The 13,965-nt window shown below is 38.3% G+C and overlaps 1 protein-coding gene across 5 annotated transcripts in view; it reads left to right on the top strand.

Moving 5' to 3' along the window:
* The window catches only part of ERC1 (ELKS/RAB6-interacting/CAST family member 1), a 555,538-nt gene that overhangs the window by 504,741 nt on the left and 36,832 nt on the right, over positions 1-13,965 (top strand). For all 5 annotated transcript variants that reach the window (XM_040642009.1, XM_040642008.1, XM_040642006.1 and 2 more), the window contains one exon: positions 8,366-8,554. In XM_040642009.1, coding sequence (XP_040497943.1) covers positions 8,366-8,554 — 189 coding nt within the window. The remainder of the gene's footprint in view (positions 1-8,365; positions 8,555-13,965) is intronic.

The following is a 13,965-nucleotide window of genomic DNA, read 5'->3' as shown; positions in this document are numbered from 1 at the left end:
ATGGAAACAGAAGGAAGGCTTCCAAACTTGTTCTATGAGGCCGGCATTACCTTGATCTCAAAACCAGGCAAAGACCCCTCAAAAAGGAGAATTACAGACCAATATTCCTGATAAATATGGATGCTTAAATTCTCAAAAAGATCCTAGCCAATAGGATCCAACAGTACATTAAAAGGATTATCCAACACGACCAGGTGGGATTTATTCCTGGGAGGCAAGGGTGGTTCAACATTCACAAATTGATCAATGTGATAGAACACATTAATAAAAGAAGAGATCCTCTCAATTGATGCAGAAAAAGCATTTGACAAAATACAGCATCCTTTCCTGATTAAAACTCTTCAGAGTGTAGGGATAGAGGGACCATTCCTCAATTTCATAAAAACCATCTATGAAAAGCCCACAGCGATTATCATTCTCAATGGGGAAAAGCTGAGAGCTTTTCGCTTAAGGTCAGGAACACAGCAAGGATGCCCACTCTCACCACTGTTGTTCAACATAGTACTAGAAGTCCTACCCTCAGCAATCAGACAACAAAAAGAAATAAAAGGTATTCAAATTGGCAAAGAAGAAGTCAAACTCTCTCTCTTCGCAGATGACATACTTTATATGGAAAACCCAAAAGACTCCACCGCCAAATTACTAGACCTCATACAGCAATTCAGTAATGTGTCAGAATACAAAATCAGTCCATAGAAATCAGTTGCTTTTCTATACACTAACAATGTAACTTTCTCAATTCTAGTTATCTTACTCTCTCATCTGACCACATCTTTGGGAAGCCTGGTATGTGTCCTCTTGATTGGTTAGCATATATATATGTATAGAGAGAGAGAGAGTAGCTTCTGTGCCTCAGAATAGCATTCTCTCCAGTTCATGTCCATTTATCTGCACTTCATCATACATACATACTTGTCTTCCCCCGTATTGGTAAGTGACCTTATTTTCACGTATCTTCCAAGTTTCCAAATATTAAAGTAGCTACTTGAAATACGTACAACCTTAACATCCTCCATGAGCATATAAATAAAGGGGCTCAGCAGATTTCCTTCCCTCACTAGTGGGCAGGACCCCAACACTGTGCTATATTTGAGTAGCATTTATTATACTTCATAAGATAGGATAGGTTTTAACAAAATGGAAAATAAATAGGCAAAATATAGTTAGCAGCTCTATAGTTCAGATTTCAGGATTCATTTTATTCTGTACTACTTCCTATCTCCTTATGACTTTGAATACAGAATTTTTTCTCTCTGTCTGAATCAACAAGTAGGGGATATTTTGTTTTGTCTTGCCGAAGTGGTAATATATGCTTAAGAAAAATTGATGACAGACTTCTGAGCTATAAGACTAAAAGGAAATGATCACATGTTATTTTAAAAAATTATTCCCACTTTTTTTTATACTTCAAAACCCATAGCCTTTTTCGGTTTTCATAGACACATTTAAACTTTAACAAACCATAAAGTCCTTTAAATCTGAAACCTTTGAAGAAAGTTTTTACTTTAAGAGCCAGATATTTCTATTTGTGGGAAGATTTCTGGTTAACATTTATTCATCTCAGTGATCTAGTGGTCCCTGGACCTGAACTCCTAGTGATAACCGAGTATTTACTATTCCTCTCCTTTACCCAGTGTTAGAGAAAAAAAAATTATCAAAAGAAAAAAATTATCCATTCACTTTTTTTTTTAAGATTTTTATTTACTTATTTGACAGAGAGAGAGAGAGCAAGAGAGGGAACACAAGCAGGGGGAGTGGGAGAGGAAGAAGCAGGCTCCCAGCGGAGGAGGGAGCCCGATGTGGGGCTCGATCCCAGGACCCTGGGATCAGGCCCTGAGCCAAAAGTAGACGCTTAACAACTGAGCCACCCAGGTGCCCCATCTATTCACTTTTTAAAACAGTAAGACAGACTTCATTCAGGACCATTGTGATAGGTATAGGGACCACTGCAATGGAGTTTTTCAGTGGGGAGAAAGATTGTGCTTAACAATCTTTGTATTAAATACAAAAAGGAAAAGTAGAAATTTATAGCTAAGGAGCAGGGTGGGGGTCAGTGGGTGGAGGCTTACTAAGAGGAGACATCAGGGAGAAGGGCACATTCTGGCTAAACGGACCTAATAGGATCCTTGCTGAAGGCAGGCCAGAGTGACCAGACATCACCTGGAGAATGGTGGAGAATGAGAAACCTGATCAGATATTGAGGGTGATCAAATATCAGGGATGGGAGATTCTTGATAAACCAGTTTAGCAGAATTCTTGCTAGAGCTAGATAACATAGAAATGAACACAGAAGCTCCAAATTTCAGGCCCAGTTGAGAGTAGAGTTCAGGGCAGCCTAACTAAGGTTAAAGAGAGAATCTTTGTCACCAGTATATAGATAAGGTCATGAGAATGTTAATTGAGCCAGTCCAAATTTTTCATTAACTGTCATAATAATAGCAGGTCATCCATAAGGGAGACTGAGGAAGGGATTCTGCTTGCTATAGAACTCATATTTGAGGTACTTAGTAAATATATATAACACAAGTAATATTCTGAATTATTTTGCTTTTGTCATGATTTTTATTTTTGGTTTGGAAGATAAATGTAAGACAGTCACATTCTATAAAATATGAGGAGTCAAATAGATATACATGAAAAGTAGTTATAAAGTAAGGGTCAGGATTTGGAGCCCTTAAGTTTCTTGCCTTTCACTTTATTTATTAATTTTTCCTGAAATTTTGGAAGTTTATTGACTTACCCCTAAAAGAAGGGCAGCTATGCTATTATAGAATTGTTTTTCAGTGACTAGTCCTCTAAGCACAAACTAAGTCTAAAGCTATTAAAATTTTTCCAGATTCTCGATGTTAACAGTAAGGTTTGGTTTTGATGGAGGTTATATAGGTAAATCTTATAAACTGTTCTGAAGATTTGACTTTTTTATAGGTTATTATGAGGGTGCAGACATACTAGGCATATTTTTATCCAATGTATCTCTTATAGGAGAAGTATCAATTGAGGGCGATTCTCAAATGTATGGGGTTTTTTTTCCTGTTTTGTAGGGTTAAAAATGGGTAAGGACTATAACACCAAAAATATTTAGGAAGTCCTCTAATTGTCCTTCTGTTTGGGCTTCAAATGAGAAGGCTAATTAAGAGGTTGGATCTCAGGGGTGTCTGAGTGGCTCAGTCGGTTAAGCATCCGACTCTTGATTTCTGCTCAGTTCATTAAGATCAAGCCCTGTGTTGGGCTCCATGCTGGGCATGGAGCCTACTTGAAATTCTCTCTGTCTCTCTCCTTCTGCCCCTCCCTGCCTCTCTTGGGGAAAATAAATAAAATCTTTAAAAAAAAAAAAAGAATAAAAAACTTGAATTTTATGACCTTATGTATGAAGACTAAGTTAGTTAAGCTAAGGTTCAATTCAAGGCAAAGAGGTTTATTTAGCAATTTAAGTGTTTGCTTGAAGTAACCTTAAAAGTAAACTTAAAGATAAATCACGAATTTATGCATTTTAATTCTTGTATACACTCAACACATTAGTTTCACTATATCATTTTTTTTTTAATGTAGACCAGAACCACATCTTATTCTTAATATTCTCATCAGCTAAAACCAGACATGGCATGGCACAAAGACATTCACCAAATGTTTAAGTGAATTATATAACTTTTAATTTCAATATATGTCATTTAATATGCAGCATATCTAATCAATGTAGCAAAAGTATTATGAGGATTACTATATTTTTCAAACAACTCTATTCTTTCACAAAATAGCTGCTAATAAGTAAGAATGTAACACAAAGCTCCAAACCTTTGTGAAGAGAATTAACAGTATCCTTCATCTTTCTGATCCTGAGGTATGTTATTGGTCAAGAAGATAAACTTCATTAGTTATTAAGAGGAAAAAAGACTTTGAGACTAGATTGGTGTATTTTATTTTCTTCCTTTTTTACTTTTCGGAGTTAGCTCTCTGCTAACTGGACAAGAATGCAACTAAGAGAGTAATGTCTCTGGGAAGTTAATATGTTAGTTGTTCTGGGACTATCTTGATGTGCCTACATTGGGGGACAGAAGTATAATGGTAACCCAGTGAGATATCAGAACTACCACTAGCTTTCATGCTGTTAATATATGGACAGTTGAATCTGCCTCTGAAGGCTTTAGCAGCAGATAGAAGAAAAAGATTTTGTAGCCAACTAAGGGCAGTCAGCTAGCCACAGACGAATCATAGTAAATTTAAAAATAATTTACAAGGAACACAGTAAATGATCAATAAACAATAGCTTTTTTAAAGAAATGGTATCTTCCGAACAACAAAATATTAGTTACCCCAAGAGCAAATACCTTAAGTATCAAATAGTACTCAGTTTTTATGATGAAGATACACCGTTCCTTTCAAAATGAGTTCATTCCTCGAATGTGTTTCAACCAACTAACTTATTCTTAGAGTGAACGTCTGACACAGAAACAGAATGGGAACTGAAAAGCAGGCTATACAATGGACTGGTTAGGAGTCTTTCACTCTGCACATTCCATCCTTGTATTGAAGAGTCAAATGGTCTAGGAAAGTGTGTTCAGATATCATAGATAAATGGGTCGCAGAAATGGCATACTGTGGAATTTTCAGTTACCGTCTACATACAACAATACAGGAGCAACTCATCTGTCTTCCAGAAGACCTTTTACCCATCTAATCTCACTTAAGTGGAAAAGAGGTTAAAATAAACACCTCAGAAGATCACTGTCCTCTGTCACCATATGTCATCAAACACTGGTCTGTGGAGTCAGTTTGAGAACCCAGTACATAAGCAAATAAATCCTTGCATGAAGAAACAAAGCTATCAGTACGTCAACCAAAAAGTCTCATACCTTTTTACACTTTAAAGTGTTTTCCTTAACAATTTGGTAAATATAGGATTGGGGGAATATTGCCATTTGGCATTATATTTGATACAAACAGAAGTTGTCTTGACAGGTTCATTTTTTAACTTCCTTTTTGCCAAAAAAAGGTGTATAACTGTTGTTCTCCATAGCTATGGAACTAACGTGGCCTGACCACATTTGTCATAGTTTTTGGTAGGACTTCTTGCTAATGTACTGAGGTGGTATGTGGACAAAAGACATAACTTATGGATCCTGTAAGGCATCCTCATTCTACTTGGCAAGTGTCCCTCTTCCCTCTTGAGATTAGGCAGTGGCAGTTCTACCTTGTGGGAAATGCAATTTCTTTTCTAAGTGGCCTGCCCAAGTCAGATAGAGAGAAAAAGGAAGAGATAAGGGCATTTCCCACATGATTGACATGGTTAAATGTGTCCCAGAGAGGCCAAAGGGATTTTTTTAGTGGGTAGATTTGGGAACTGTGCTATTTAGGCTGTTTCCTGTGCTTTCACATAGTAAACTCTGTGGGTTTTGTTTTGTCTTGTTTTGTTTTCAAGGAGTTCCCTTTGGCATGGAAAGAAGGGACAGAAATCTGGGCTATTACATGGAATGAATTTTTATCCTGGAAAAAAATGTCAAATTCCATCATTTTTTAACTTTGCAATTTGGACTTTGAAAAATTCTAGAGTGCAAAAGACATGATTTTTAATCAGTTAGCACTTCAGCATGAAATGCATTTAAATCAGCTTGAAATTTATCTTTGATTAAGAATAATCAAAGAATGTAAATGTAAATTTTTTCATCTCAAGTCATATAGTGGTGAGGTAGTATCTTTCTAAATTCCATTTACTTACAAGAAATTTGACTTCTCCATTACTACCATTTATCCCATTGTCCCCTCCCTCTGTGGTCATACTTTCTTATGCCAGTTTGCCCATTCAAACATTAATTACCTAAGATACCAGCTTTTTTGGCCTTTCAGCCCAAATGTGATAACAACTATTGACACACACACACGCAGAATGGGAATAAGTGGAAATCCCAAAAGTGAACCTCCCCAGAATTTGTTATCAATGTGTCTGTGAAGGTAGACAAGGGTAATCTAAAAAAAAAAAAAAAAAAGTAAAATGAAATAGGGCTACATTGCTTGGAGGCCTCAGGGATGTGGTGTGTGGTAATAGAACCATGAATAGGCAGTTTAGTTACTGAAGTGCAAAGTGTGAATTCATTTAAAAGAATACTGCTTTTTAAATTGCTTTTATAGATTTTGCTTTAGAATTCTCTATAAAATTTTCTGCAGTGAATTTGGATTTGTGGTCAGAAATAAAATACAGTTCTTGTTTCAAGAGATTGGTGATGTTTGTGAAAAAATTATCCAACTTCCCCACTGTCCAAATCCTCTGCTTTATTGAAACAGTCCCTTCCTAGGCACCTGGGTGGCTCAGTCAGTTAAGCGTCTGCCTTGAGGTCAGGTCATGATCCCAGGGTTCTGGGATGGAGCCCTGCTTCAGGCTCCCTGCTCCTCGGGGAGCCTGCTTCTCCCTCTGCCTCTAAATCAACCCCCCCACCAACTTTCTATCTCTCTCGAATGAAAAAATAAATAAAATCCTTAAAAAAAGAAAAAAGGGAAACGGTCCCTTCCTTCTGTGATTGGCAGTGTTGATATATCTATCATAGGTAGGAAATGCCAGCACAGAACTGGTACCATGAGCCTGCTCTTAGGGGTCTCTTAGAGAGCCCAGGAACTTTCCACATGAGCACCAAAGTGTTTAACCTTTATCCTTAAAGAATTGTGTATGTGAGTTTTAAAAATAAAATAATGCTAAATTGATGTAGTTTCTCTGGTTTGTGTAGCCAGGCTTTTATTTCTATAATGTGTAATACTACATAGGCCTACACTTGGAATTCTGATCTTTTTTGTAAGCTAAAGATTATTTTAGCCACTAAGCTCTCTTAATTATTTCATGGAAATAACATCAGAAACAGAGGATATGTGATTTATTTATAAAGCAACCATTAAAAACCAGGTTTTCCAGGAATACATGATGTTTGAATAGTACTCATAACATTGAATGGATAAACACTGCATCAAGCAAAATATGAAGTGTGATACTTTTAAAAGCTGATTTATAGAAGTTTATAAAAAGACTTAGAAGAAAATTAGTGTTACAAATGGTAGTCTTATGGAACACTTATAGCCTATTTTATTATTTCTTTTATACTTTTTCCCCATATTTTTCAGAGTAAAATATGTATTGATGTCATAATAAAAAATATGAAATTTTGTTCATTTAAGAACTCTGAAAGAGAAACAAAGGAAAGCAGCAGGAGCAGGCCTCTGAGAAGGCAAGGGAGAAATCGATGTCACTTTTGAAAGTATTACCAGTCCATGTTTCTGTAAATGAAGATTACTGAGCTCCTTATTCATTAGGTGGGTCAGAGGTGTCCTGTGCATGGAAAATGCCAGTCTAGCGACTTACAACAGGTGCAGACCTCTGCCTTTTAAGCCTGGGGAACATTCTGAGAATTGCTAGCATTTTGGTGAGGCTTCGCAGCTCTCACAGCCTCTGTGTATCAAGCAGATGCTGCTCGAACATTTCAGCATTCTGAGATGTGAGATCAGGCCCAGCTCTTCCTAAGCACACCAGCCTTTGACCAGCTACCAAGTACCTGACCAGAGTACTGTCATGAGGGCTGTCAGATGAAATTCTGGGGCAGAAGCCATCTGTCATTTAATGTGTTTCCAGAGGGAGTCAAGGGATAGTTATTCACCCAGGGTAAAGGAAATACCAAAAACAGATTTTTTTTTTTTAATGCAGGACTGTTCTTCAAGAAAAACATCAAACCGGTGTTACAACTGAGAGAATTTTAGAGGCCTTGGCTGTGAGTCAGGTGTTTGGCATTATATAAGAATTTATCAATCACTATTTAAAAAGAATATCAGATAGCTCTGTGAAATGAATGAGGGGAGCTTAAGCCAGGGTGAGGCAGATTTAGTAATGAGTTCACTCATCACATCTCATGGCCAAAAAAAACATGCACCTTCTCCAGAGACAAAATTTTTCTTCCATTCCAGGAGGTGAAGGAACACATGAAGCGTATGTTGTCCAGGCTTTCAGTGAGCAAATTTCACTAGCAGTTTTTTGTAACCACTCATAAATAAATGGGAAGAGAAATTGTGAGGTAACTGGAGTCTTTCTGTATCAGGAATGTCATCTCTGTAAAAACAAGTTAGTCCTGTGTTTAATCCCCTGCCTAAATACGGAACTCTCAGTTTCATGTTGATAGACTGAGCCGACATTCCCTGCCTGTCTCCCAGAAATGGTTGGGTGTGACAGTGTAAATGTGCAAGTGTGTGGAGCTGTATCTTTTTATAATCCTAAAGATTCAGTGGTGCTTAGAGGAGCTTTAGTCTTTGGTCCGCTTTCTTTGACTTGGGAGGCATGAAGATATTTGAACTTCTTGTTTCAGAATGACCTTGACTTTCCTCAATTTTTTCACTTCAGATCATCCAGCCCCTCTTAGAACTTGACCAAAATAGAAGCAAATTAAAGTTGTATATTGGACACCTGACAGCCCTCTGCCATGACCGAGACCCCCTGATCCTTCGTGGACTCACTCCACCAGCTTCCTATAACTTGGATGATGACCAGGCAACCTGGGAGAATGAGCTGCAGAAGATGACCCAGGAACAGGTAAGTCCCTCACTTGAACTTTGACAAGACCCTGTTAAAATTCAGCTGCTGCCTAGGTTGGTGCAATAGGAGCTCCCTTGGGAAGTTCAGTGTTCAGATTCAAGATTCGTAGCAACAGGCAGTTCTTCAACAGATAATAGGAATTATTGTTTGCAGGAAGTACCCCTTTATTCTTCCCTCAGTGTGACTTACTCAGGTTTCAGGAAGGACTGCTTAGAATGGAGAGGGTTGGGGTGCCTGTGTGGCTTAGTCAGTTAAGGTCCGACCCTTGGTTTCTGCTCAGGTCACGATCTCAGGGTCTTGAGATGGAGCCCCAAGTCGGGCTCCATGCTCAGCTCGGAGTGTGCTCGAGATTCTCTCTCTCTCCCTCTCGCTCTGCCCCTCCCCCTGCTCGTGTTCTCTCTCTCAAATAAATCTTTGAGAAAAAAAGGAGAGGGTTAAAGACAGTCTGCTAACATGCCATACTTTATTTCATAAAAGTGATGACCACTAATAATTATGGTCACTGAAAGAAAATCTGAGCTAAGGATACTTGGATAAAGGGTTCTTTTTTTTTTTTTTTTAAGATTTTTGATTTATTCATTTGAGAGAAAGATCGAGTACAAGAAGTGGGGAGGGTCAGAGGGAGAGGGAGAAGCAGATTCCCCAGTGAGCAGGGAGCCAGACGCGGGGCTCAATCCCAGGACTCTGGGATTGTGAGCTGAGCCGAAGGCAGTTGCCTAACTCACTGAGCCACCCAGGTGCCCCTGGATAAAGGATTCCTGACAAGTTAGTAGCAAGTATTTGCAGTTGTCTGTAGGGAACAGTGGGTTACAACACACGAAGTTTTTAAGTGAAAGAACCATTAGATGAATTAGTTTAGGTGCTTCCCATGCTACATTTTCTACATACTGTTCCCTGTAAAAATCCAGTGTTTCTCTTTTGTTCATATTGTGATTTTTTTGTTGTTGTTCGATAAAGAAAGGCTAGTCTGGACACAAAAGCTGAGGATAAAGGAAACAGATGGGGCGCCCGGGTAACCCAGTCAGTTGAGTGTCCAACTCTTGATTTCGGCTCGTCAAGATCTCAGGGTCATGAGATTGAGCCCCTCGTGGGGCTCCATGCTCAGTGGGGAGTCTGCTTCTCTCTCCCATTACCCTTCCTCCCCTGACTCGTGCTTGCAAGTGTGCTCTCTCTCTCAAATAAATAAAATCTTTTTTTTTTAAATAAAAATGGATGAGGATAACTATAAAGAATACACATGGAAAGTGAAGGAAAGAAAAATTGAATAAACACAGAAAAAGAGAAATAGAACAGTTTTTAAAACATTAACTCTGAGCTTCTTTGGTTCCTAGTTTACAGAGGGGTTGATGATATCCCTGACTAGGCTACGATCATACCAAGTGAGAGACTTAATTGCACTCATGTTGTAAATTTACTTAAATTCTCTAGAATTTTGAAGGTATATGCTATTTTCCAGCTAAGTCCTTGTAATTTGTTAAATATGGTTTGTTTACTCATAATATGTGAAGGAAAATTGTGTTAAATACAGACACTTCCATGGTATAATGTTAAAGACAGCAATGTCAACCCACAGATCAAGAAATGCAGATTGGAGTTTTAGAGCTGTACTTACTTCTCCATGATATGGACATTGCCTCATAGTAGACATATTTAACAGCCTAATTAGTTATATATTTTACTTATTTAATGAGTAAAGGTAAGGCCTACCTCTCAAATTTAGCATGTTGCCATAAGTTTTAAATTCTCTCTTCTTGAAAGAGGGAAGAATGTAAAGAACAGTATGAAATTGGATTCCTAATAGCGCCTTTGGATATTAATAGCCATGTAGTGAAAATGCAACTGAAAGCCCACTGGAAGCAGAATGCGTGCCTAGTTAATTTTAAAAATCTTTACTTCGAAATTCTATAAAAGAACAGTGCTTCTTGGGGCGCCTGGGGGACTCAGTCAGTTAAGCGTCTGCCTTTAGCTCAGGTTGTGATCCCAGGGTCCTGGAATCGAGCCCGTATCAGGACTCCCAACTCAGCGGGGAATCTGCTTCTCCCTCTCCCTCTGACCCTCCCCACTGCTTGTGCTCTATCTCTCTCTCTTTCTCTCTCTCTGGCAAATAAATAATAAAATCTTAAAAAAAGAAGAACAGTGCTTCTTAAAGCACGGACATAGTGATGTATCAAAAGTGAACTGGCATTAAATTATTTCTTTGTATAACAGTTTCTAAGGTAAAAAAAAAATATCTCCAGGGTGAGACCAAAATAGGAAATTTCAAACTAAGAATTTCTCAGAAAGTTTTAAGTGAAGGAAACCAAGAATTCATTAATAGGCTTGCCATCATACATTATGTTACGATCAAGCTACTGTAATCATCAAAAGAGTTTTGCTCATATACATGAATTGTGTTAATATGTTTCTTCTTGACTCAGAATGTGCTTCAGTCACTGAAGTTATTGCTTGAGGTGTGTGAAGTTGTGTCTTTAGCAGGCTTCCCTGAGAACTCTGAGAAACAGGGACTTAGGCCATCTGTAAAGGAATCCAGCAACTAACACCACCTTCCATAAGCTTCTCCTTAGCTGCTAAAGATTGGTGGAGAAACCAACCAATTTTCTGCCAGCTCACCACAAGTAAGAATTCAAGGGACAGTGCAGGCTATTGAGAAGGATGACCCCTAATTCTACAAAATGATTGGTCTATGAAAGTATTATGATCAAGGTTTACTTTAGTTTTTGAAGCCCAAGAAACATAAGACCCGAATCATTGCCAAATACGCACATTGGTTTATTTTGTGTGTGTGTGTGGTGTTTACATTTTTGTTTTGGGGGTTGTAGAGCCCTCTGCAGCTGACATTTGTGTTATCCAACTATGTGTGTCCAGTGCCTTTCACTGCCACCATGCCTCCCCCCTAATAACACCCTCATGAGCACAGGACAGGAGCCGTGTCTATCCCAAGAATAATGCCTAGCATATAGTATCTGCTCAATAAATATTTGTTGAATGAATAAGAGACAGATTGGATAAATTCCATACTCCTTATCATATCCTACAAGGTTTTCTTTCATTGGCCGGTTTATTAAATGTACATCTCTTCTCATCCTAGCCTTGAACCTTACCCAGCCACTTAGTTTTAAACTACTTAAAGTTTTTATACTTCTGCCCTTTTGCTCCTATTGATCCTTCTGCCTAATATGCCCTTCCCTACCTTGTCTCCCTGGGCAATACCTAAATAGGGATCTGAGTTTTTAAGCTCAACTCAGACATCATTTCTTCTATGTATCCATTCCCGAAACCCTAGGCAGAATGTACCGCTCTCTCCTTAGGGTTTCTGTAGTACCTACAACATATATACTTACTTGTTTTCATATCCGTCTTCCCATTCTAGCCTTTCTGTCTGTTAAAGACATGAACTATATAATTCTCATCTTAAAATTGGTACCACATCAACAAGTACCACTTGCTCAGTAATTGGAATGAGTGAGTGAATTCTAGTGAGTTCTGCATAGTTTATTAGTTTGTATTTCATATTTGAGATTCTTATTTCTCCAACTAGGAAAGTTTCTTCACTGCCAGAACCATGTCTTGTATTTCTTAAGTGCCTAGCACCGTATTATGTGTATAGAATGTTTAGTATATACTTAGCTGATTATTTATCTATTGAGCAACCCGAGACAGTTTCCTCAGTGCCATTCAGTAGCTTTGGATAAGCTTACTCTTGAGGTCAGGAACCATTCAGACTCATCCTGAGTCATAACCCTGTAACCTGCAACTGCCCAGCCTATAGAAACCTAGCCTTATATCTGAAGATTTACAGAATTGTTTTGTTTCCTTTGCCTTTTTAGAAGCTGGCTACCATACAAACTAAACTTACAGATTTCCTTATTTTTCTTACTGGTTTTTGCTTTATGTATCCTGAAGCTCTGTTACTGAGTGCATACAAATTAATGATTGTTATGTCTTCTTGATGAATTGATTCTTTTATTATTCTGTGACAGTAACATAACCATTCCAGCTTTCTTTAGGTTAGTGTATGCATGGTATATCTTTTTCCATATATTTGCTTTTAAACTATCTGGGTCTTTATATATAAAAAGAGTTTCTTGAAGATAGCATATATTCCACCAGCACCGGGCACAGATCTAGGAGGCAAGGCTATCTCTTCCACCTTGGTTCCAGAGGGCAGGGCTATCTCCTAGGTTTCAGTAGATGAGGCTATCACCCAGGGCCAGGTGGGTGGAGTTGCCACCCCAGTGGACCTGGAGGACAGAGCATCCAGCCAAAGAGGATTATTCTTGAGCCTTAAAATCTAATGGAGTGTACCCTGCAAAGTTTTGAACTTGGCTTGGAACCCATGACCCCTTCTGGAATAGGAATGTCTAACCTATGCCTGTCCTACCATTGTATTTTAGAAGCAGATGATTTATCTGATTTCAGCAGGTTCACATCTAGAGAGGAATTTTTGCCTCGGGATGAATCATGCCTTGAGTCTCATCCACATTTGATTTAGATGAGATTCGGGATTTTGAGGCTGAAATTAGTTAAGACTTGTGGGCTGTTGGGATGAGGGTTAATGTGTGAAACACATTATTAATGTGTTAATAATGTGGGCTGTTGGGATGAGGGTTAATGTGTGAAACACATTATTAATGTGTTAATAATGTGGGCTGTTGGGATGAGGGTTAATGTGTGAAACACATTATTAATGTGTTAATAATGTGGGCTGTTGGGATGAGGGTTAATGTGAGAAACACATGAATTTGGGGGGTGTGGAGATGAGGTATGAGCTGAATTATATCCCCCCAAATTTGTATATTGAAGCCCTAACTCCCAGAATGTGACTGTATTTGGAGAGAGAGCCTTCAGTGAGGTAATTAAGTTAAAATGAGGCTGCTAGGGTGGGCCCTAATCCTATCTGACTGGTGTCCATATAAGAAGAGGAGATTCGAACCTGCAGAGAGACGCTAGAAGTATGTGATCACAAAGGAAAAAACCATGTAAAGACACAGCAAGAAGGCAGTCATCTGAAAGCCAAGGAGAGCGACCTCAGAAGAAACCAACCTTGCCAGCACCTTGATCTGAACTTCTAAGTTCCAGAACTGTGAGGAAATACATTTTTGTTTTTGAGCCACCCAGTCTGTGGTACTTCATCTAGCAGCCTTGCAAACTAATATGCCTTCTTTCCGAAAGATACCCTTCTCTGGATATAGAATTCTAGGTTGACTGTTTTGTTTTTTAATTCTTTAAAGATGCTGTTACATTTTCATCTTGCTTCCATAGTTTCAGATGAAAAGTCTTTTATATTCATGTATATATTTTTTCTTGGTCATGTTTCTTTTTTATCTGACTGCTTCCAAGATTTTTTTTTTATCTTTTGTTTTCAGCCATTTGAAAATAATGTGCCTACTTGTGTTTTTCTTTATATT

This window comes from Ursus maritimus, unplaced genomic scaffold, assembly GCF_017311325.1.
Source record: "Ursus maritimus isolate PB19 unplaced genomic scaffold, ASM1731132v1 scaffold_26, whole genome shotgun sequence".
Taxonomy (NCBI): domain Eukaryota; kingdom Metazoa; phylum Chordata; class Mammalia; order Carnivora; family Ursidae; genus Ursus; species Ursus maritimus.
Note: the sequence above shows the minus strand (reverse complement) of the source record. Positions and strands in the feature narration are given on the sequence as shown.